The 21,687-nt window shown below is 38.3% G+C and overlaps 1 protein-coding gene across 4 annotated transcripts in view; it reads right to left on the bottom strand.

The window, feature by feature from the left end:
* The window catches only part of CDYL (chromodomain Y like), a 105,741-nt gene that overhangs the window by 36,211 nt on the left and 47,843 nt on the right, over window positions 1–21,687 (bottom strand). For all 4 annotated transcript variants that reach the window (XM_061449388.1, XM_061449385.1, XM_061449390.1 and 1 more), the window contains exon 2: window positions 17,533–18,199. In XM_061449388.1, the coding sequence (XP_061305372.1) occupies window positions 17,533–18,199 (667 nt within the window). The remainder of the gene's footprint in view (window positions 1–17,532; window positions 18,200–21,687) is intronic.

Raw genomic sequence — 21,687 nt, 5'->3', positions numbered from 1 at the left:
GAGTAAAGAATAGGGACCTATTTGTTAAACACTACCTTTTAAAATTTGTTTTGCTTCTATCTTCCCTGTGACCTGCTGTCATATTAGTCTAATGAAATCAAAAGGCATCTTCCCTCATTAGCTGGTTCCAAAAAGTTGATTAATGGCCCAGACCACATTTTGCTTGGTCTGAATTTAAAACTTCTTGGCTGAAGTTTCAAGTCAGTTCCTTCCATTCTTTTCATTCACAGGGAGATGTATACCATAAGACTGGAGATGACTATAGGAAATTGCCATTAAAAAGGCTCTGTATTAGCTTAGTTGAGATACAAAGAAATCTTTCCACTGCTGTAAAACTCAGTTCAGAGGTTTTTATGTTCATGGATTACATACTGCCTGTATTTGAAGAAGCTGCTTAGTGACACTTTCTCCTGTGAAGGGGATAGAAGATTAGTATATTGCGTCAGGGTTATAAGCATAGATTCATAGAACCACAGAATGTTAAGGGTTGGAAAGGACCCTAAGATAATGTAGTTTCAACCCCCTGCCATGGGCAGGGACACCTCACACTAGACCATGTTGCCCAAGGTCCTGTCCACCCTGGTCTTGAACACTGCCACAGATGGAGCATTCACCACTTCTTTGGGCAACCCATTTCAGTGCCTCACCACCCTCACAGTAAAGAGCTTCTTCCTTAATATGCAACCTGAACTTCCCCTGATTAAGTTTGAACCCATTACCTTTGTCCTATTGCTACAGTTCCTGATGAAGAGTCCCTCTCTAGCATCCTGGTATTGATAATTGGAGGACCTTGGAGTGACTCATAGTAACAGGGGCTTTTGCTCAGTGAAAAAAACAGCTCCTAACTACTCTCCCACTACTTCACCAGTTTTTTTTTATCAAGAAGTCTTTTCAAGACACATCTAGGCCATGCTTCAGTAAGCAGCAGTGCCAGTTTCAAGATCCTCCTCTGCCCAAGGCCTGCTTGTTTCAGCCCATTTGAGTAGGCTGGCATAAATTAAAGGATATGGAGAGGACCAAGAAGCCAACCCATGAGGTTGTAAGAGGAACAGATAGAATGAAAGACATCATTGTGCAAGAAGATGTAGGAAGCACTTCTACTTAATGTTTAATCACAGTACTTAACTGGGGGAAAAGTATAGCTGGCTTGAGCTATGTTGTCTAAAAGAAGTCTGTGGTTGTATTTCTCCTTGCCCTCAATGAAGCAGTAGAGTCTGAAGATTTTGAAGAAGCTGCATTCAACAGAGAGAATGAAATTGGAGAAGGCGCTTAAGCAAGGCACAGGAAAAACAACCCAAGCAATTTTAGAGAAAAAATCCATTCTTTTTGCCAGGACCTCTCCTGCCTTTGCAAGGGTTCAGGTGCAAGGAACCTGAGGACAGTCCTGAAGCCAGCTTCCAGAAATTAAGTTGCAAAATTTTAATTATGCAAGAAAAAAGGCAATGTGTTTGTGACCTATCTTAAAACCTATTCACATTGGATCTCTGGCTTGGAGCTCCTACTGGTATCTCTCCAGGCTACAGCTCAGCTTGATACATGCAAAATTAAAAAAAACCTCTTTGGCAATATGCTATTCCATAGGCACTCGCAACAAAACCAATCTATCAACCAACAAAACCGACAAACTTCCTCTCCCCCCAAACCACCCCAACCCATTTTTGTTAAAAAGAGAAACCACAACAAAAAAAAAACCAAAACCCTCTGTACTTCTCTTGTATTCATAAAGCCCCTTAGGCCAACTCAGCTTCCACGCTCAAGACAAAGTCCAAAGTTTATGCAGCAGAGGTTTAGCAAGGAATCATCCGAGCCCCCCTCTGTTCTCTTCTTCAGTCGAGAAGGACACTAAAGGAAGAAATTGCTAATAGCAAAAGCAAACACTTTATCAGGATGACCCCAACAGAAGTTTCGGTAACCAGCCCACACAGTTTTTCATTGTCAGCACACTCAGGCATTCAGGGAGACACAACAATCTGCATAGGTTTTGCTGGGTAGAGCAGAGGTTGCCAAAAGGAACTGTTTGGAGGACACATTACCAGGGCTAGGCTATGTGTACATGGCTGAAACATAAGCTGCTTTTCTGAAAGCAAGCTCTTTTAATAGGAATCCAATTTATTTATTTATTCAGAAGCAGATGGCATCCTCTCAAGATGTTATGCAGAACATGACACACAAAACAAGTATTTTCATCTGAGCATATTTTTTTTAATCAACTCCCTGCTATTCAGCATTAAATGACAAACAAAAATTTAGTCTCTAGAGTCTGGTAATACTCCAGGCTAACTCAAGCTAACACAGGATATAGCAGTAACTGATGAAATGTAATGACTTGTAATACACTGGAGCGCAGACTAGATGACCTCAGTGTCTTTTGACTTGGATGTTGTATAAAAAAAGCATTACAGTTGTTGGGGGAAAATTACAAATTGCAGCCTCCATGCCGATAAGCACATTTGATGGAGAAACCCCATGACCCAAGATTAGTCAAAAGTGCCTTAATGCAACTTTTTGTATTTACACAAAGGCAAAACAAGAGGCAAGAAATCCTATCATAAAGCATTGTCAGTAATACTGCCATGAAATCACTGTATTGTAGGAGTCTGTATGACACTGCTGATAGCTTTCATATTATGTTTTTATGTAATACCTCCCGAATCATAACCTTTAATTTCCATTCATTGCAAAGCCTAAGCAACCACTACAAAGACTTGTGGAAAGATACCTTGTTAAAGAAACTGTTATCAGTACATACAGACAAAACAGAATTTAGAAGGAAGTCTAACACCACCAAATACTGCCTTTTCTCCTGACCCTTTCCACTCCACAACTCATTGCTTAGACCACTGTGTGCCACCTTTAATAGATACTGCACGGTTTTCTTCTAATAGTCATATATATCCAAGTGTGTTGATGTACAGAGGTTCATTTACCACACATTAGTACAATGTATTACACCACAAGTGAGTCATCCTCTCATTACAGCCTCATACAATACATAATTAAAGTATAAGGGACTCCCACAAACTAAAGTGGTTTTAGAATTTTCTGCATGAAGAACATGCATGGTCCTAATATTTTCCAATAACTTAACCATTTACAATTTTGTTTTTAAACAAAAGCATGCTCAAAGAATACTAATCCTAACTGAAAGAATTTTTATGTTTATGCACTATTTCAAGGTCATTCAAATTCAGCAGTCATTTAATTCACATGCAACCATTAAGGTCCCTTTCCCCTTCTGCCAGTGTTTCCATCTTCTTTTCAATGCCTACCCTGCACCCCCAGCCAAGATCAGCACCTTCCACTCTCTGTGGAAGGAGGTCCTTCCCCCTGCTCTCCCTCTCCTATACGAGTTCTGCTTTTCATTTCTTCCACCAGCAACAGCTGCTCCTACACACACCATTCTGAGATTGCTAAACAATCGCTCCAAAGTCAACAGGCCTGGGAGAGCTGCTGCTGATGGGCAAGACACACAGATGCAGGAAGAATAGGGTAGCTGTTTCTGCTAGCAGCTTCCCTCCCACAAGCAGGAGCTGCAACCCTGGATCCCTGTGATGCAGGCAAAGGAAAGGACTTCAGGGCTTGGACTGCACTTCACTTTGTTGTGCTTGAACATGGGTAAAAGAGCAAAACTGAGGCGTTTTTAAAATGTACAAATTCTGTCCACTTCCCCATTCAGTTTGCTATCACCAGCAAACTTCAGCAGGGTACACTTGATCTCATTGTCCAGATCACTTATGAAGATAAGAAACAGCATTTGGCCCAATATGAACCCCTGGGGGACCACACTAGTGACAGGTCACCAGTTGGAAAAGGAGCTACTTACCATCACCTCTGGATGGTGCCCATCAGCCGGTTCCCCAGCCACTGCACAGACCACTTGTCTAGACCATAACACACTGGTTTCCCTAGGACGCGGCTGTGCAAAACTGTATCGAAAGCCTTGGAGAAATCCATGTAGACAATAGTCACCACTCACCCCACATCCACTGAGAAGGTTACTTTGTCATAGAAGACCATCAGGTTTGTCAAGCACAATTTACCCCTAGTGAATCCATGCTGACTGTTACCAGTTGTGTGCTTCATCTGACCTGTGACAGCCTCCAGGAGGATTTGCTCCATAACCTTCCCAGGACTGAAGCAAGACTGATGAGCCTATAATTTCACTGGATCTTCCTTTGAGCAAGCATTGTAGATGGGGGTGACTTTTGCTTTCTGCCAGTCTTCTAGGGCACCCCCGATTTACACAACTTCTCAAAGATTACAGTGAGTGGCCTCACAACAGCTCCATCCATCTCTCTTAACACCCTCAGGGCACATCAATCTGTAGGGGTCAAGCTCCTGTAACAGTTCACATACCAGCTTTTCTTCACTGATGATGATGGGGGTGTGTGCATCAACTTGGATTTTCGTTCCCAAGGCCTAGGGCCCAATAGTGCTGGTAAAAGCAGAGGTGAAGGAAGTGTTGAGAACCTCTGCCTTTTCAGCATTGTTGGTGACTAATTCCCTTCTCCAGTTAAACAGCAGGACAATATTTTCCTTCTGCTTTTGCTTGTTGTTTACGTACCTGAAGAACTCTTTCTAGTAGTTTTTGACATCTATGGCCATTTTGAATTCAGGCTGAGCTTTTGCTTTTCTTACAGCACCTCTTCACACCCTGCCACTGCCCTTGTAGTTCTCATTGGTTATTCATCTGCTTTTCCATGTCTGCTACTGTTCCCTTTTGGTTTTGAGCAGACTGAGGAGCTTGCAGTTAAGCCAGAGGGGTCTTTTGCTCCACCTGCTTCCCTTACCTTTAAAGGGGATGAACTGGTTTTGTGCTTCCAGGAGAGCGTTCCTGAAAAAGTCCCAGCACTCAGCAGCTCCTTTATCCTCTGTGGAAGCTTCCTATGGAATCCCTTCCAGCTGAGCTCTGAGCAAGCTGAAGTTTGCTCTTCTACAATCTAAGACCTTGTCTTAGTACTAACCTTCAGTGTGCTCAGCAGGATCCCAGGCTCCACGGTATTGTTATCACTGCAGCCAAGGCTATCACTGAGATATTGCAAAGCAGTACTGTATTTAATTGTCTTTTCACAGCATCTAACTGATGTAAACAAGACTGATCTAAGGTACAAAAAGCATTGGGCAGAGCAGTTCTAGGATTTTACAGCAATTTCTGCAGAATCTAAATGTACAACCCCTCTTCCCCTAAAACAACAAATCAAACCACCAAACCAATTTACCTTCTTAAATTCAACCCTGCAGAATGTTTTCACTCTTCTAAGTGAAGCCAGAGTACAATTAGAGGAGAGTTAAAGAGTATCTGTGAAAACTGGACACACACCAAGGAACTTACCGACCTACAAACAGATTTGTGAAAGTACACAACGGTCACATAAATATCACTCTGCAACCAACAGAAATCCTCCTTAACTGCTGAGGATTGCCAGGGATGCTGGAGTATGTCAGTTTTCATCCAAGGGCTCCAACAGCTTCCCCAAGGGCCTTCTCTAACCCTGACACAGTACTGCCAAATCCAGTCTTGTGCAGATCCCTCCTCCCTGGCCAGTGGGAGAGTGGGTACAGCGCCTTAGCAAGGGTAGTAGGATCATAACAGGACTCAGCCAGGGAACAGAGAAACCAATGAGCACATACAAAGGGGAGGGGAAGTGCTTTAGAGATAAAAATACATAACCAAACTAATTAAAATCCATCAAAAAATTGTCTTAGTGTAAGGGATTTTCTTTTTGGAGTCTTCAAAGGATAAGAAGCCTATCCAAAGAATATATTAAATAATTATAGAAAGTAGGCTACTATTTAAGTATATTAAATATATATATATAAATATCAACACATACAAGACTGAAATATTTGAAAATGTAATCATTGAGCTTAACTAAGCTGTCAGAAGATCATAGCATAGCTAATTCTTACACTGGCAAAATTTAAGCAAAAGTAAAGAGATGTTAATGCCAGATCAACTACAGACCCATTGAATGACTTTTATACAGGTTTATCCTGAAATAAATTTTATTTAGTATTACCCCCACCCTTTTTAACCTGAACATACGTAAGTATATGGCCTATTTGTATTACATTACTCTACCAGGTTTGTGATTTATAATATGCAATAGCGCATAATAATTTCTTCATATTATATTTTAACTGAAAAGAATCTAGAGAGATGTATTTTACTGAGGTCTAAATTTCACTTGCCACAATCTAAAACATGATACAAAGTAATTTGGTATCAAACTTCATACCAGGAATTTTAAAATAAAAAAAAACAAAATAATTTTTTAAAAGTGGAAATACATGCAACTCTATCATAAGTATTCATATGCATAAAACCTCTAATGGAGCATGGAGTGCTGCTTAACATTTTATGTATCAATCACTAATCTACTTCTATATCTTATTCAATCTTAAGATGACATTTCAAACTGGCCTATGATGAAAAAACAGGGACCCCTTAACTATGACAAGATATAATGAGAGGAATAATGATTTCTTGAAAATGACCACTGTGAGAGAGTAAAACAATACTAAAAAAGAAAGGACTTAAGAGCAAAATATCTTAACAAACCATTGTACAAGTCAGGTTTTTTTTTCCTTAACATTTCACACCAAGCCAAAAAACAAAGATCAGTGAGGGATACTGACTGGTGTTGCTCAGCCTTTAATGTTAGCTACGTCTGCATTTGGAAATGCAAATCAAAAGAAATCTGATTTCCAAAAATGCAGAGCATCAGCACTTCCCCATAAGGTCAATAAACATAACAGGTATCTAAACTGTCAATTGAAAAAGGAAAAAAAATGAAAAAAAGGATACCATTGATTTGTCATGTGTCTTAAAAGCACTCATGCTTGGATAATTTTACCCATTGCTTTCAAAGCTGATTAAACACAGTGTGATTGTTACTTTCTCCTTTTATTTTACAGCATTTAAAGGGCTGTTGAATCTAGCATTCTGGACAGAAAAAGAAAACGTCTGAAATAGGCATTTCCTCTGATTCTTAAGAGCAGAAACCTCAAGTACAACTAAATCAAGTTCAGAAAACACTCATTTCAAAGCACTTATTCCAGAATAGGTCTTCAATTCTGATCCATAGTTTGGGCAGCTACTTCATTTACTATCATCACTGTCTTATACTACCATGATCATTTAAGGAAACCCATTCTCTAACTTCTTATAAAATACATATTCTAAAATTTACTTATTTATGCCTTTTTGAAACTGAAAACTTTCCACTTCCTACAAGGACCTCAGATAAGCAATATGTCTAAATTTCTTTTTTCTCTCTCTCACATATTTAAAATGGATTTTTTGCTGCTCTACTGTTTGTGCTCAGAAAGGTCATTTCTAAAAACACCCCCCAAACTAACTGACTATACACAACCCAATAAAGCTAATGGAACAAAAAGCACTATCAAGGTACAAAGCAAAGAAACAAGAAAACAAAATGTCTCACTAGCTTTCAGTAGCACTAATCAAAGATGTGACTTGTGTTTTGCAAAAAACTTTTAAATATTTCAACCAGGTTTTCAAGCTAATTGCCTACACATGCACCACAAGTAAAAATGGTTCTCTAAACCAAAACCACAGAATAATCTGTCATCATTTGTATCCAGAAATTAATGGAGAAAATCAGAAAACACAGTAAAGTGTGTTTGAAATACCCATTATTACTGTGTAAGTTTTCCTGCTTGTACTATATAACCCATCTTTGGGTTCCTTGGTGAAAGGGCTTTGCCCTGCACTGCCACAAATACATCTCCACACAGTCATCAACTTTTAAGAGAAGCCCCAGCAGGATATCCTTTCTGTATGCTGAAAATTATTTAAAATTATCTATGTCAATAAAATGTTACGCCTGGTAAAATAACAATTAGCTTTGTATTTACAGTTGGTTTCAGCTCATTCCTGTGTTTCTCAGAAGTGCCCACTGCATTAGAAATCTGTCCAGAAACCAAGGGAGGAGGGAAGAATACAACATAACAAAACTGTTTACACTGCAGGGGTTTTGTGCTAACTATCCCAAAACACAAAAGGATGAATGAAGATCAGTATTCTTTACATAAAGCACTTAAATTGGGGGTTTGTTTGTGTTTTGGGGGGTTTTTTTTGGTTGTTTTTTTTTTTTTCCCCCGATGATTGTTTCATACAGTTCTCTTAGCATCTTTTCAAGGATGCCCTGTATGAATCTAGAGTAGAAAAAGGTGCTTCACAGTAAGTACCTCAGCAGGAACCAGACAACAGCTCCACTTTCTTCCTGCTTTTTCAGTGCCTATGCTACTGTCTTAACAGGGCAACAACTGGAATTTCTGAATATTTGCACAGTATGAAGTAATTTCATAAATAACAGCTGAGTGAATTATTTCATAAATAATAATGGCTAAAAGTGCAGAAGGAAGCATAACAATCCCTGAATTACAGTTTTCAGGTATGTTACAAAATGTTTCCTTACTTCTAAAGCAAGACATTCTTTGTAAAACTATATAATTCCTATACAGTTTACTCCCATTATCCTTATAAAGGCCCACAATTCTTTTAAATACCATTATCTCTTTATCTCTTGTACTCAAATACATTTTAGCAAACAGCTCTCAGGACTAAATGGAAGCCATATCAAAAGCCATTATCTTTCTGTTCTGAATCTGACACGCTTTGATTTCTTTAGATGTTCCCTTGTCTTATTTATTAAATTCCAGAACAGACATTTCTAACTCCATCAGTCACTATTTCAAGACCGTAACTATCTTATTGTCTAAAATACTTTCAGTATTATTTTATATCCTCTTTATTCTTATTGTTTCAGTTTTCATCAATGGATTGGCCTAGATTCTTCAACGACGTACGCATCGGAAGTCCATTTGGACACCTTTCATATGGAACTACTCTTGAGAAGGCAGCCAGCCAGTTTCTCCACTCCTTCTTATTCTAGCCCATCTTAAAAACAATACAGTAATCCAAGTTGAAGTCTGAGGGACAGCAGTGCTAATGCATGGAAGACATTATGCCAGCCAACACGTATGATCTACAGATACATTATACACCACACTTGTTTGAAGAATAATGACAAATGTATGTGACAAACAGAGAAACCTTGAGAGCTTCTGATATTAGGCCAAATCTTCTTGGAGTTGCTCTTAGCAGTGTTTAGGTACTCGTATCTGTATCCCAGGCTGAAACTGTTTAGGAGCCCACAAGGAAAACAATCTTCTCAAGTCATCTTCCTGCTGTTCATCACTTTTGCTTTGCCCCCTGCTTTAGATATGTCTCTCTGAAGTTTCTATTTTCTTACATCTTAAGTAAAAAATAACTGTTTCTCTGTAAGTGTTGTACCTTTGCTGTTCACTGCAACTTTTTTTGAGTAGAGCACTAATAAATATAAGTAAGCACAGATCCTATTGCAGAGTCTTATGACATCCCACTGTTAACCTCTGACACAACTACAATGAACTATGAAGCTTACTCCATTTTCCATCTTTCCAGCCCTTTCTTAGCAGCCTTTTAAAGCACAAGCACTTACTTTCTTTGATTGCCTCTTTCAAGGAATAGTTTCAAAGAAAATAAATGACAATCTGCACGTCTTTATTCATGTTTCACTACAGTGTTCAAAGAACTCTTTATACAATGCTAAGATGCTCTTTCCTCCCCTTCTTCCATAGTAAATCTTAAAACTTCCCAGTTTTCAGATGTGTTCAAATATAGAATATTGTAGTTCAAAACACTAGTGCTTATAAATTGCCTTTGTTTCTTAAAGGCATCTAAAATATAACAACTTGAAAGCATTTTAAATTAATACTCACCTAACAGAATCCAAAAGCATTTTTATGCATTCTAAGATTGCAAAATTAAGAAAAGTTACTAGAGCAGAATCAACTGTTTGATAATTTGTGGCTTAATGCATTTTAGTGTGTGCTCTTAAATACATTTACAATATAAATGGAGTGTACAGAAGATAATTTAGGTATTTTTTACTTGATTTGAAAAAATGCATACAATATCACAAATGTACGCCTTCTGTACTTATTTTCTTTAAAGAATAGTACTTTGCTGTATTATTATCAATAACTAAGAGCAGCAGTTTTGGATCATGACTATGCCAGTTTGAGTACTGCAACTTCTCTGGCTGGGTAGGAAGTACAGCTATCCTAGAGCAATCTGGAATGTGGTGATTTTATTAGTTGTCATTATGAAAAAAAGATATTTTTGCCATCACCTGTAGAATACAAACCTGCTTCCAGCTGTTATCCAAGCAGCTAGCTTAAAAAATAAAATTTAATTTAAAATTTTTAGGTTTGCAGCTCCTCAACTCTAACCATTTTCTCTCTTTCACAAGCATTGGGGAAAAAAAAAGGAAAAAAAGAAATAGTCTGTTTACTAATTCTATGACATTTTATCCCACCTATAGGCGTCCACCTATGAGCATGTTTTGTTGGCTTTTTATTTTAAGTAGATGATGTGATCAAGGCAGATCTCTGAACCATATTACGAATGTTTTGGTCTGGTTTTGATGGATTTTTGTATCAACCTATTAGGGTTAATCTTCTTTTCAAGAAAACACAGATTCATAATGACAGTTTCCTTAGCAAACATGAACTCCATCCACTTCACAGCCTTAACAGAGATGGGAGATGTTTTTTAAGAACTGAGACAGCAAGCGACCATAAAAGCTGGTGGTTACTCTGGCAGGCGCAACTGCAAAAGGCACTGCACATGTATTTTTGATAGCGCTTCACATTTCTACTGCGCTACCAAAAGCTCTCCTGAAATTCTACAATTTTGACAATGGTGGAAGAAAAAAAAAGTAGCCCAACATTTTTACTCTATTGCTCAATCTGATCTTCAACACATTTTCTCTGCATAGATGTATGCAAAGTAGGATGAGCGAGCCCTGTAAACAGGGCCTTTGCTTCAGTGCTTCATCTTCCCTAAGTTTCGACACAGCAGGTACGACAAATGTGTCCTCAGATATTACTTTTGTCTCATGTTGGTACAAGTACTGTGGGAGAACATAACGGCTGATCGTTATTGACCTCACCAGAGCAGTCAAGACAGATTTGTACTCCAGATCCTCAGTCTGTGTAAACTAATACAATATCAGAAGAACTGCACATCCAAGAGCTTTATGCTTACCAGTGGGCCTGCAGGTGTAATATAAATATCAGTGAAAATAACAGTAGTTATTCTATTTTTTGAGAACTTTCTTGCCTAGTTTGGGGTTTTCTGTTTGTTTTGTTGGGTTTTTGTATGCACGTGCGTTTTTGGGGGGGGGGGGTGGGGGGGGTGTTAATGTATTTTATCCAGTTTTCATGAAATGTTTTTCAGGGACAGAATTAAAACAAGAAAAAAGCACGTTTCCATCTCCCTCCCCAGGGACACATCCTCTCCCTCACTGTCACTTCCAGAAGGTTAATAAAAATAAGCATGTCCTTAAAGGAGCAGTTGGTTAGGCCATATTATAACCTGTGGTTTGGGGTCAGGAAAGCAGGGGAAAGAAACAGGACCACTCTTTTCTAAGTAGCTACCTTTTATACCAGCTTAGCTTTATCAAAAGTCTACACCGCAAAGCATCCAACTGGGGCATCTCTGTTCTAAGCATTGGAGGAAGGCAGAAAAAAGAATAAAACAGTCACTTATGCCTTATGTTCTCAGGAAACAGCCTTAGAATCCAAGCAAATCCTGCACTTAAATCTTGATTTATTATTATGATAATCTATTGACATAAACCAATATGGCCCTGAATATGAAAGATTTTCACGAGAAGTTGTCAACCCTCAAGCACCCTGTAATGTAACAATAATCTGTACCAAGAGCTGCACAAGCAATGGGGCAGGGGCAAGACAAAACCCAGAACAGTGTGGGTAACAGATCAATTTTCCACACAACATAGACCATCCAGTCTACCATACTTCTAAACATTTTTGCATTTATATTAACCCAGAAAATACAGATAAACAAGAAATTGGCAACAATTCTGAGTATTATTTCAGTTATATAAACTGAAGAACTTGAAAATGAAATAGTAATACAGATGGAAGAATTGCTGGTAGGTTAAAATGTAGAGAAGTAATAATGTGAATTTTTAAGGAATAAAATCTAAATGAAATGCAACTTCTGAAGAAAAAGAACACAAAGGTGTCTTTAAGATTGATAAAATGAAAACTGTTTTTACTCTTAGTGATTTGCTAAATGCATACACAATAGAAGATACAAAATTACACACTACTGCATTTGACAAAGAAGTTTAACCAGCAATTTCAGAAGTTTGACAGGCTTTACAAAGGACTTTAATCCATTTCATATGCTTTTGTTTGCACTAATAAAATACTTGGTTGCTTTCCAGATCACTCAGCAGAGATCAAGCCACCATCCAAGTGCAACTTATAAACATACTGAAAAAGGAAGTTCCTGTCTTACTGCTTTTTTTTTGGAATTGCATTTTACTACTCAACCAAAACAAAAACAAACAAAAGAAGAGCTCGAAGCTGCTTCTGTCCTTCCAGGAGGCTAAAAAGAAATCCAAAAAACTTCAACTTTCCTTTAGTTGTACTGTCCACTCTAATTCACACAGTAATGAACTTCTACAACTCTCCTCTTGATACTGCTTTTTGAGAGGGTTATATGCATATAGCTTGTGGTCCACTTGGACAATTAATGTGGTTCATGCCCAACACACCATTGTCAACTGCTATGCTCTTCCCATGAGATTCAAGAGTGGTCTAATGAGCTGTGCTGGTGACAGTGAACTGTTCCTCCTGTAAAGCCCAGTCCCAGGCACGTAAAGAGTGAGGGAAGAAAGTAACTGGGAGAACTTGGGAGGGAAATGGGTGAGCTCCCCTCACCCTAGGGAACAGGGAGCCACTACACTCCATCCAGCTTGGCTTGGTATTGTACTGAAAATGCACATTTCTCCCTGGTTCCAGTTGCCTCCATAAGCACTTCCACACTTGCTTGGTTCCTGTTGAAGCTAAAGCTACCAGACACTTAACCAAACAACAGACACTATTTTCCTTGGGTGTTATAGTGGATTTTTGGTTTTCTGAATCTGTGGTTTTTAATCTCATAAGCTGCTTTAGGTAAGGGAGAGAACAGGTAAGAAACAGACCTTAAGTTGACTCAGTTTTTTCTTGATGCCTGGCTTTTCTTTTGGTGCTAATACCATTGTTTTGCGATAACAGCAGCACCATTATCCAATTGAAAAAGCAGCAGACACCTTGTAGGGTGAGATACTGCAATCATCTTTGTATTCTCAGACAGCCTGCTACTCCTGCAAGTTATTCGTCTGAATTAATACATGCAAGGAGGGAGATGCTAATGCCACTGTGCACACTGGTGCTGCTTGTCTACCTAACAAGTGATGTAATTCATTGCATTTCTTGTATTTCTTTTCTTCCCGTATGCCAGCCATCAGCCTGCCTTATTCTAATTATAACATATGCAGCTAGATGTGCTCTTCAAGCTCATTTTATACTTTAAGCTTTGCATGCCTTCCTGCCCAAAATATCCCTTTTTGTGGCATTTATTCTCGATTGCATCCACATGTTGGACATTGTTAGCTGAATAAAAACTGTAGCTCGAAATAGCAATAGACACTGCAGAAACTGTATAGGGTGACCCAGAAAACAAACAAAAATCCTAGAATTTGCCAAGCAATGGCACCTGGTTTATGGTCAAGCTTTGCAGAAGGTGAACAATCAATACAGGCATTTAGTCCTTTCTAAAATTGCAAGACAGCTCTCTAGCCCTGGGTGATTGACAGATAAGATTCCCTTTACAGTTTCACTTGTGCACTCTATTAAATAGAACTTCCCAATTTATTGAGAGTGTACTATGCCTAAAACATTTGCAATAAAATTTCAAAGCTATTTTTTAATTCAACTTTGATGAAGGAAGTCTTCATAAACTTTGAAGGTATCAGAACTTACTGCTAAGACATAAGGCCACTTTTTCTCTTGCCTTGTTTTGAGTAATATACATAGCTTGTAGGTGCCATTAACACCTTTTCCACAACATTTCAGTTCTTTGGTGGTGTTTTTCTGTTTCATTCATCCACTTCAGGATCACTTCTATTAACTTTTCATAACAGCTGATGATCAACACATATTTCAAAATACCAGAAGCACAGCAATGTTCATTCAGTGACCCATTCCCACTTCTTCCATATATCACCCTTCTTAGACTTGTACGTAGTATATTATCCCATTGACCCTGTTTTCAAGGCCAAGCCTTTAAAATATGAACATTCAATACAACAGTTCTCTTTGTTTAAAAAATGTACTTTGGATAGCAGCTAGATTTTAGTGTGCTGAAAGCACCAACTCCCAGAGCAAATATTACTGTTATTTTATTCCCCTGGTACCCCTGCATATTTGTATAAATATTTGCTGGTGCCTTTTCTGAGACTGTAGGAACTTTGGAACAAGAACCGCATCATGGCAGTTTGTCTCGTGAAAAGCCACACTAGGTACTACAATAACACCAGTATTTCCTAGTAATTGCAGTCATGGAATATTCCTATGCATGCAAGTTCTTTTTTTCCTGGTGTGTACTTTTACTCTAAATGAAATAAAAATAAAAATCAAAGCTGGGGAAAACAAAAACCAGAACAGACTAAACACTCAAGAGTTTCATTATCCTGAATTGGGACTAAGAAACTAACACGAGTCACACAAAAGCAGTCACAGCAATAATCTCAAGATTAGGAACACTCTTTTCATATTAAAATTTTAAATTATTTTTCCAACATTATTTAAAAAAAATCAACACCTAAATTGGCTTTAATTAAAAAAGTCTAATTTTTTTAAGGTGTAGTATATATTTTTCTAGAATTTCTTAAAGATATGCCTTCCAATTAGTGATTTCTGTTTTGACTACTGGGTTTTTCCAACAAAATTGTTATAATAATAACTCCTAAACCAGCTCAAGTTAAAAGTTATTTTTCAAAACATGCTTTTGTCTTCTGACAACATGCTCCATGTGGAAGTAGGAACTCTTTAAAATTAGCAGAAAGTGTATGTGGAGGAGGTGGGAAATTTGGAAAAGAGTGCTCCAAATGCCAGATCTATCAACTGTATTATTAATATGCCAGACCTGGCGCATATGAAGATGAAGGTACGAATTTGACACTGTTGCCTCTCAATGAATACCTCTCACGATGTGTGATTCCTGAGGTTGGTGTTGAAAATGTGATAGGTGTCCATTTAGGAGAGAAGGAATGTCTTAAGTAAGGAGTGAAATGGGATCCTGCACTGTGACAGCCCCATGCAGAGGAGGGAACGAAGCATTGATTTGCTACATTTTTAATGAATAGCAGTGTGAAGTTAAAAATAAAAACAGCAAGAGGAGCACAGCTTTAATGAAGAGATAGAGAATGGATCAGCTCAGGAAGCTCCAAGGCCAAGCTAGCTGTAAGAGACAGGGCTGCCTCTCTTGGCTTTTCTCTAAATAAAGATCCACTCTGGCCATGCAGAACAGCTGAATTGGAGCCTGGGCTTCTGTGAAAAAGGTATCTGTCCAAGAGATCCTGAAAGCTAGTAAAAAAAAAAAGACTGATGTCAGATATAAATGTAAAGGTTTTTTTTTGTTTGTTCATTTGTTTTTACTTTGTTTCTAAATTTCATAATCTGAGAATTACTGCACAATTTGGATGTTACCCCAAAAAGGCCCTTTGTGTGCCTTTTCCGAACGCCATGAGGCAAAAGCAGAGCTTATCAATCACTTCACTAGGAACACCACCATACTACAAAATGCATATTGATTATCATCAAACTATTGTGCTTGCACACACACTCCTCTACCTCACCTACTCAGAAAACTCTCGTACTGGCATTTCTTGCATTTTCCCCTCCAGCTCTGTTTGCATCCTCTAAGATTTACATTCCTTCTTTAGCCCATGCAAAGGAAGAGATATTCCTGGCATCTGTGTGTGCATTACCATGGTTACCTAGTTCATCTGCAGCAAAATGGGTTGGTCCATGACCTGACACTGCAGCTCCAAGAGCATATTCCTCCCTCGTCCACTGCTTTTCCCCAGCTGTTTTCTCGGAAAATCTGAATGCAACAGTGGGGCATCCAACACAAACTCTCCCAAAGCCTTCAACACATTTTTTTGCCCATGTAGTTTGCCTCTAAGCATGTTCTTTGGTAAGCCCTGTCCTTGGTTTTCAAGCAATTTTTCCAGCAAGTCATCATCAACAGCATACCTGCAGATTCTACCCACTGCATTTTATTTATTTAAGGACACAGACTTACACTTCAAACTTGAGCCTCAAAAGCATGCTTACAAGAACACCTGTGACTACACAACAGCCTGGGTCTGTCAGGGAAGAGCCAAGGTTTGGGGCACAAGAATGAGGATCATGAAGTCTTAAATGAGGGTCTCACCTGGGTGAAGGCAACAAACAGCTTCCTCACACCGAAGTAGTTTGGGTTTCAATGGTATCACAAAATTTACAGCACAAGCTGAATAACCTGTCATCTACTGAGATGATAGCAACCCAGGCATCAAGCCTAGATAAGCTCTCAATATCAAATGAGGCATAAATGACAAAATATTTATAAAATAGAATGAAGACAGAATTCAATCCAGGCAGAAGGCATAAGTACTTCCACAACTGGCTCAAATTTTCACTGAAACAAAACTTACCAACTTTGCTTTTTTTTAGCAATATCATTCTCAGTTTTTTTTTCTGGAGAATATTTATAACAAAATAGATACGTCAACTGTTAATGAAGAATGCTCAAGTGAGTCCTGAGGAGGACCACAAAGATGATCAGAGGACTCAAGCACCTCTCCTATGAAAATGGGCTGAGAGAGCTGGGCTTGTTCAGCCTGGAGAAGGGAGACCTTATAGCAGCCTTCCAGTACCTAAAGGGGGCCTACAAGAAGGAACTTTTTACAAAGGCATGTAGGGATAGAACAAGGGAGAATGGATTCAAGCTGACAGAAGGGTGATTTAGATTAGATATTAGGAAAAAAATTCTTCACTATGAGGCTGGTGAGACACAAGAACAGGTTCCCCAGAGAAGTTCTGGATGCCCCATCCCTGGAAGTTCTGAAGGTCAGGCTGGATGGGGTTTGGGTCAACCTAGTCTAGTGGAAGGTGTCCCTGCCTATGGCAGGGGGGTCAGAACTAGATGATCTTTAAGGTCCCTTTCAGCCCAAATCATTATATGATTCTATGATCTATTCTCATAATTTATGTTTCTAATACTTATACCAAATATGGCCTATTTAAATAAAGCAATGAGATAATCTCTGGAAATGGTACACCGATCATGTGTACCACACAATGTCAAAGCAAACATAGAAGTGTCTCATGGTGATTCTGAAAACACAAATACCAATGAATCTCTGCGAGGAAAACAAAAGCTGGCAAAATTCAAAATGGCTTTGTAGTCATATAGCTATGTAAAATAAAGTTGTGAAGTTCTTCAGACTTGATTTAACATGGCTGAAACAGAGTGGTAATCTGTTTGCATCTGAACAGCAAAAAGGATCAGTAAAATGAAAAATCTACACAAAAATGACCGATCCATACACATACCTTTTCCATTTATTGTTAATGCTGATGCAATTGTGGCTGTTACTGGCACTGGCAATTGTGGCACTAATGGATGTATCCTTGGTCGGCTGCCCATTCTAGCACGCTCTGCACCAGGTCCTAATAAAGCTCCCACTGGTTTTTCCGCGGCTACTTCTGGTGCTACAGAGTCTTCTTGATCCTGTTCTATATGGTCCATTTTATCCGGGCTTTCGTTCTGGAAGCCATCAACTGTTGTCCGGCTCTTCATTGGACTTTTGGGCACTAGGATTTTAATACCTGACTTTGCGAGGTCCATATTTTTCCTTCCAGAAAGAGATGGTGAACTGTTTTTCCGTAACTTCTGGGTGGCAGAAAAGAGTTGATTATTTTTTGACTCATGGTCTTTACCCATAACTAAAGATTTAGCAGATGTCTTTGAAAAAGAACTATTGGTAGATCTAGAGATTTGTTTTCTGGCATTATTTGGAGAGGTCCTGTTTGTCCTGGTTAATGTGCTTTCTTTCTGCTTTTCATTGTGGCGTCTGTTAAATTCATGTATATATTCCTCACAATTAACAAGGTGCTGCTCTGGCTCCCAAGTATCATCTTCACTGTCGTATCCTTTCCACCGCACCAAATACTCTGTTTTTCCCTTCTTGTTTTTCCTTTTGTCAACAATTCTCTCTACCTGTTAAAAAGGAAAATTAAACATTAGACAGGAACAGATATAAGTAACTTGCATGCCAATAATTTGTTAAGTGGAGACAGATTTAAAGATATTCTTATAGTTCTGTAATTCTGTATTGGAGATCTATAGCTTACAGTCTTTCACTGCTGACAAGAAATTCCTCTCTTTAAATCTCTGATTGTTACTTCCATCTCATAAAAGATGTTCTAAAACACCAAAATTGTTCTTTACTAAGTATTTTGCATGCACAAGTATCTGAATATGAGACATTACAGTCAAGAAGCAGCACTGACCCTAGCAAAGTTTTGACACCGACTTCAATTTGGATAGGATTTCCCTCCCTGAATATAGAGATCATGTTTAAATATGCTGTATAAACACAGTGTGTTTACCTTATAAAACTTATCAATTTGATATTGTTTGAATAATTTGCTTGCTTAGCATAAGGCATATGAGAGTATCCCTTACTCACAATGAGCTATCCTTCCGCCACTAGGGACAATACGGTACAGCTTAGAAACTGGGACAATTTTTTTTTTTTTCTGAGGCTGCTCCTCTCATGAAAAAAGAGAACTTGTTTTGGCCAGTCTTTGATACACGTACTTGAACAAATTACCATGCCTCACTTGTATTGGCATTCATGTCATAAGTATTAAGCATGCACATGCTACACCTGCACGTGGGACCCACAGGCTAGAGGAATTCAGGCACTGAGGGGGGCAAAGCCCACAGGGCAGAAAGCAGCAGCTGCAGGGAAAGAGGCTCATGCCTTGTCCCAAAACTCATGCCAATCTTCCTACTCCTGGAGAAAGGGTATTCTTTTACAGAAAAGAGATGTAAGTTCAAAGCTAGTTTCAAGATTTCCCCTTCTCATTTAGTATCTCCTACTCAAGTTGTTCCTTCTGGAAAATCCTCCAGCCCCTTTAATTTCAGCTAAGGGACCAATACAGCTTTCTTCCCCATCACTATCTTCCCTTTCGTTTATTAAAAAAGCAAGGGGGAGGGACGGGACTATCACTTATTTCACTTATTAATTTAAGTCCTAGCCCCTGATCAACAAAGATCACGCATGCAAGCCAGAACCACACACACCTAGAAGAACCTCTGAAGACCAGTAACATTTACTGGAGTGGCACTCACCAAATGGAGCATCTACAGAAATGTTTGGAAAGGTGGAAAATATGAGTATGTATGGTACACATATGTATGGTATACATATATATGGTATACACATATGGAATATGATTCATTACCAAATCACATGATTGTTAACAGCAGATTCTCTTAAGAGTACATCTTAGTCTTATATGTGACATGTTATCATAATGTACTGCTTGGTTTTCTACAGTGAGGTTAAATGATTACTATTATATTGCTGCTGAGATTATAATAATTACACATCCTACAAACTCATGTGATACCCTACAGGTGTTGTACTATGCTGTCCTATCATTAGCGTGTTGCATAGCTCTCTTTGAATAGGTCTTAAAAAAACCAACCAAAACAGCAACACACAAATAAAATCAAATACAAACTAGCTCTACCTTCACCTTGTTACTCAGTTGTATAATTCAATACGTTTTATATGTATTATAATGCAATACAAATTGTCCAAATATTATTTAAAATGTTAAAATATGTAAAAAACCATTTTTATTCTGGTTATTTCACTTTTTAGTAAAGTCACTGGACTTAAAAAAACATGCAGCTAGAAAAATGAAATTATTGTTTTTCCATAAAATGTTATTTAAAAGAACCTTAACAAAAATGCTACCCCAAATAATAAAGTGATTATGGAGAAATGCGCATTCTTTTTTTTTCAGTAGACACTGCGTAAGAAGACCTTCAAGTATTAAGCCAGAAATGTTAAATTAAAACTTACAAACAAACCAATGAATCAAACTTGATATATTGTCAAAAAAAAAACAACACCCCAATTACTACTATAGTCTTGGTCATCCTTTCTCAACCGTCTAAAATAGATTTTAAAACCATGATTCTCAGAGAAAGATCTCTACCACTAGAAAGGCAGTTTAATTTTCTAGCAGGAAATCTTCGTAAGAAACAGCATTGATTACTAGGCACAAAGTTCTACTAATGTCTTTCAATACCAAAAGGTCACTCATAAACGACATGCCCTTTTCAAGTACGAAGCCACTCCTCTCATCCAAAAAACAGATACCTTGCAGAGATAACAGATGAACTCTAGAACCCAAGATGCAAAAATCCATTCCCAACCCCATGATATATAGAGCAGACAGAAATGCATAAAGAAAATCACTATATTTAGCTGTATTGTCCAAGCCTGCAACAAAACCTACTTTGACATTGCTTCTTTTGATCAAAAGGAGGTATTTTTCCTAACCCATTAATTCTTCTTGAAGACAACTTATTTCTATTTTATTTATAACACAAAAATTACAGCAATTAACCTGTGATACACAATTTATCCTGTGGTTTTAGAGCTTTAGTGAGGGACTTTTTGGATTGCCTCAGCTTGATTAGTCTAACTCCCGTAGGACCACTTGAAAAACTGCTTAGGAATATTCTGCCTCAATACTTTTGCTGATGATGACAGCTAACATAAGTGTTTCTCATCCAGAGCTGGGAAGAGGAAACTGGAATACTTCCATGATGCACACACGGTTTGAGTAGAACAGGAATAGGAATATCCACCCTGAACTAGTGGCTTATTTAAACTTTCATTGCAAAAACAGTGACTACAAACTTGTACTTCTCTTTTTTTCTACTGAAAAAAAAAGAAAGCTTTTCCAAGTCTTCCACATCTACTTTGGTGTACAGTGGTGTGACATAACACGAAATACAATGCAAGACACATCACAGTCTTATGTTAGAAGATACTAACAACTTACATCCAAATATTAAAAAAACAAACAAACCACACACACACACAAAAGGGGAATCTAAGTGGACAGGGAAAAAAAAGTCTAAAGTCAGCTAACATGCTGGGACAACTAGGTAACATCTGCATGGGTAGTATTGCTTTTCCCCCCACTACTGTTACTTTGGAGCTGAGCAGGTGCTTTTCTGATTTTATGCCAAGATAGTTCAGAGTTAAAAACTGGCAGAGTGCCCCTAAGCGCCAGGGGAAGAGCAAGACCACATCTTTTGCCATAATCACGGCAGAAATGCTGGTAACAAGAAGTTAATGTAAACTACCATTTCTACAGTGTCCAATGCCTTGTGCCATGGGGTAATATTTCTTTTCAGCAATTAAAAGATCCTGCACTGTCAGGATTTGCCGCTAATGGTTAGTTTCCAACTGTTGCAGTAGAATCAAAATAGAATGGAAAATTATATAAAAAGAAAAGATAAAAAAAGTACGAGCAAAAGTCATCAGGCAAAAGATAACATCTCCCAGTTTATTTTAGCATGCTAAATTATCACTTTCCCCACATGGGGTAGCGATCAATAACATTCAAAACCTCAGCCAACAGAAAAACTAACAGAAAAACAACATGCTGCTC

Source organism: Pezoporus flaviventris, unplaced genomic scaffold, assembly GCF_033815535.1.
Source record: "Pezoporus flaviventris isolate CSIRO_AGI_PZ_B2104156 unplaced genomic scaffold, CSIRO_AGI_Pfla_v1 ptg000007l, whole genome shotgun sequence".
NCBI classification, from domain to species: Eukaryota; Metazoa; Chordata; class Aves; order Psittaciformes; family Psittacidae; genus Pezoporus; species Pezoporus flaviventris.
This window is presented reverse-complemented; position numbering and strand designations above follow the sequence as displayed.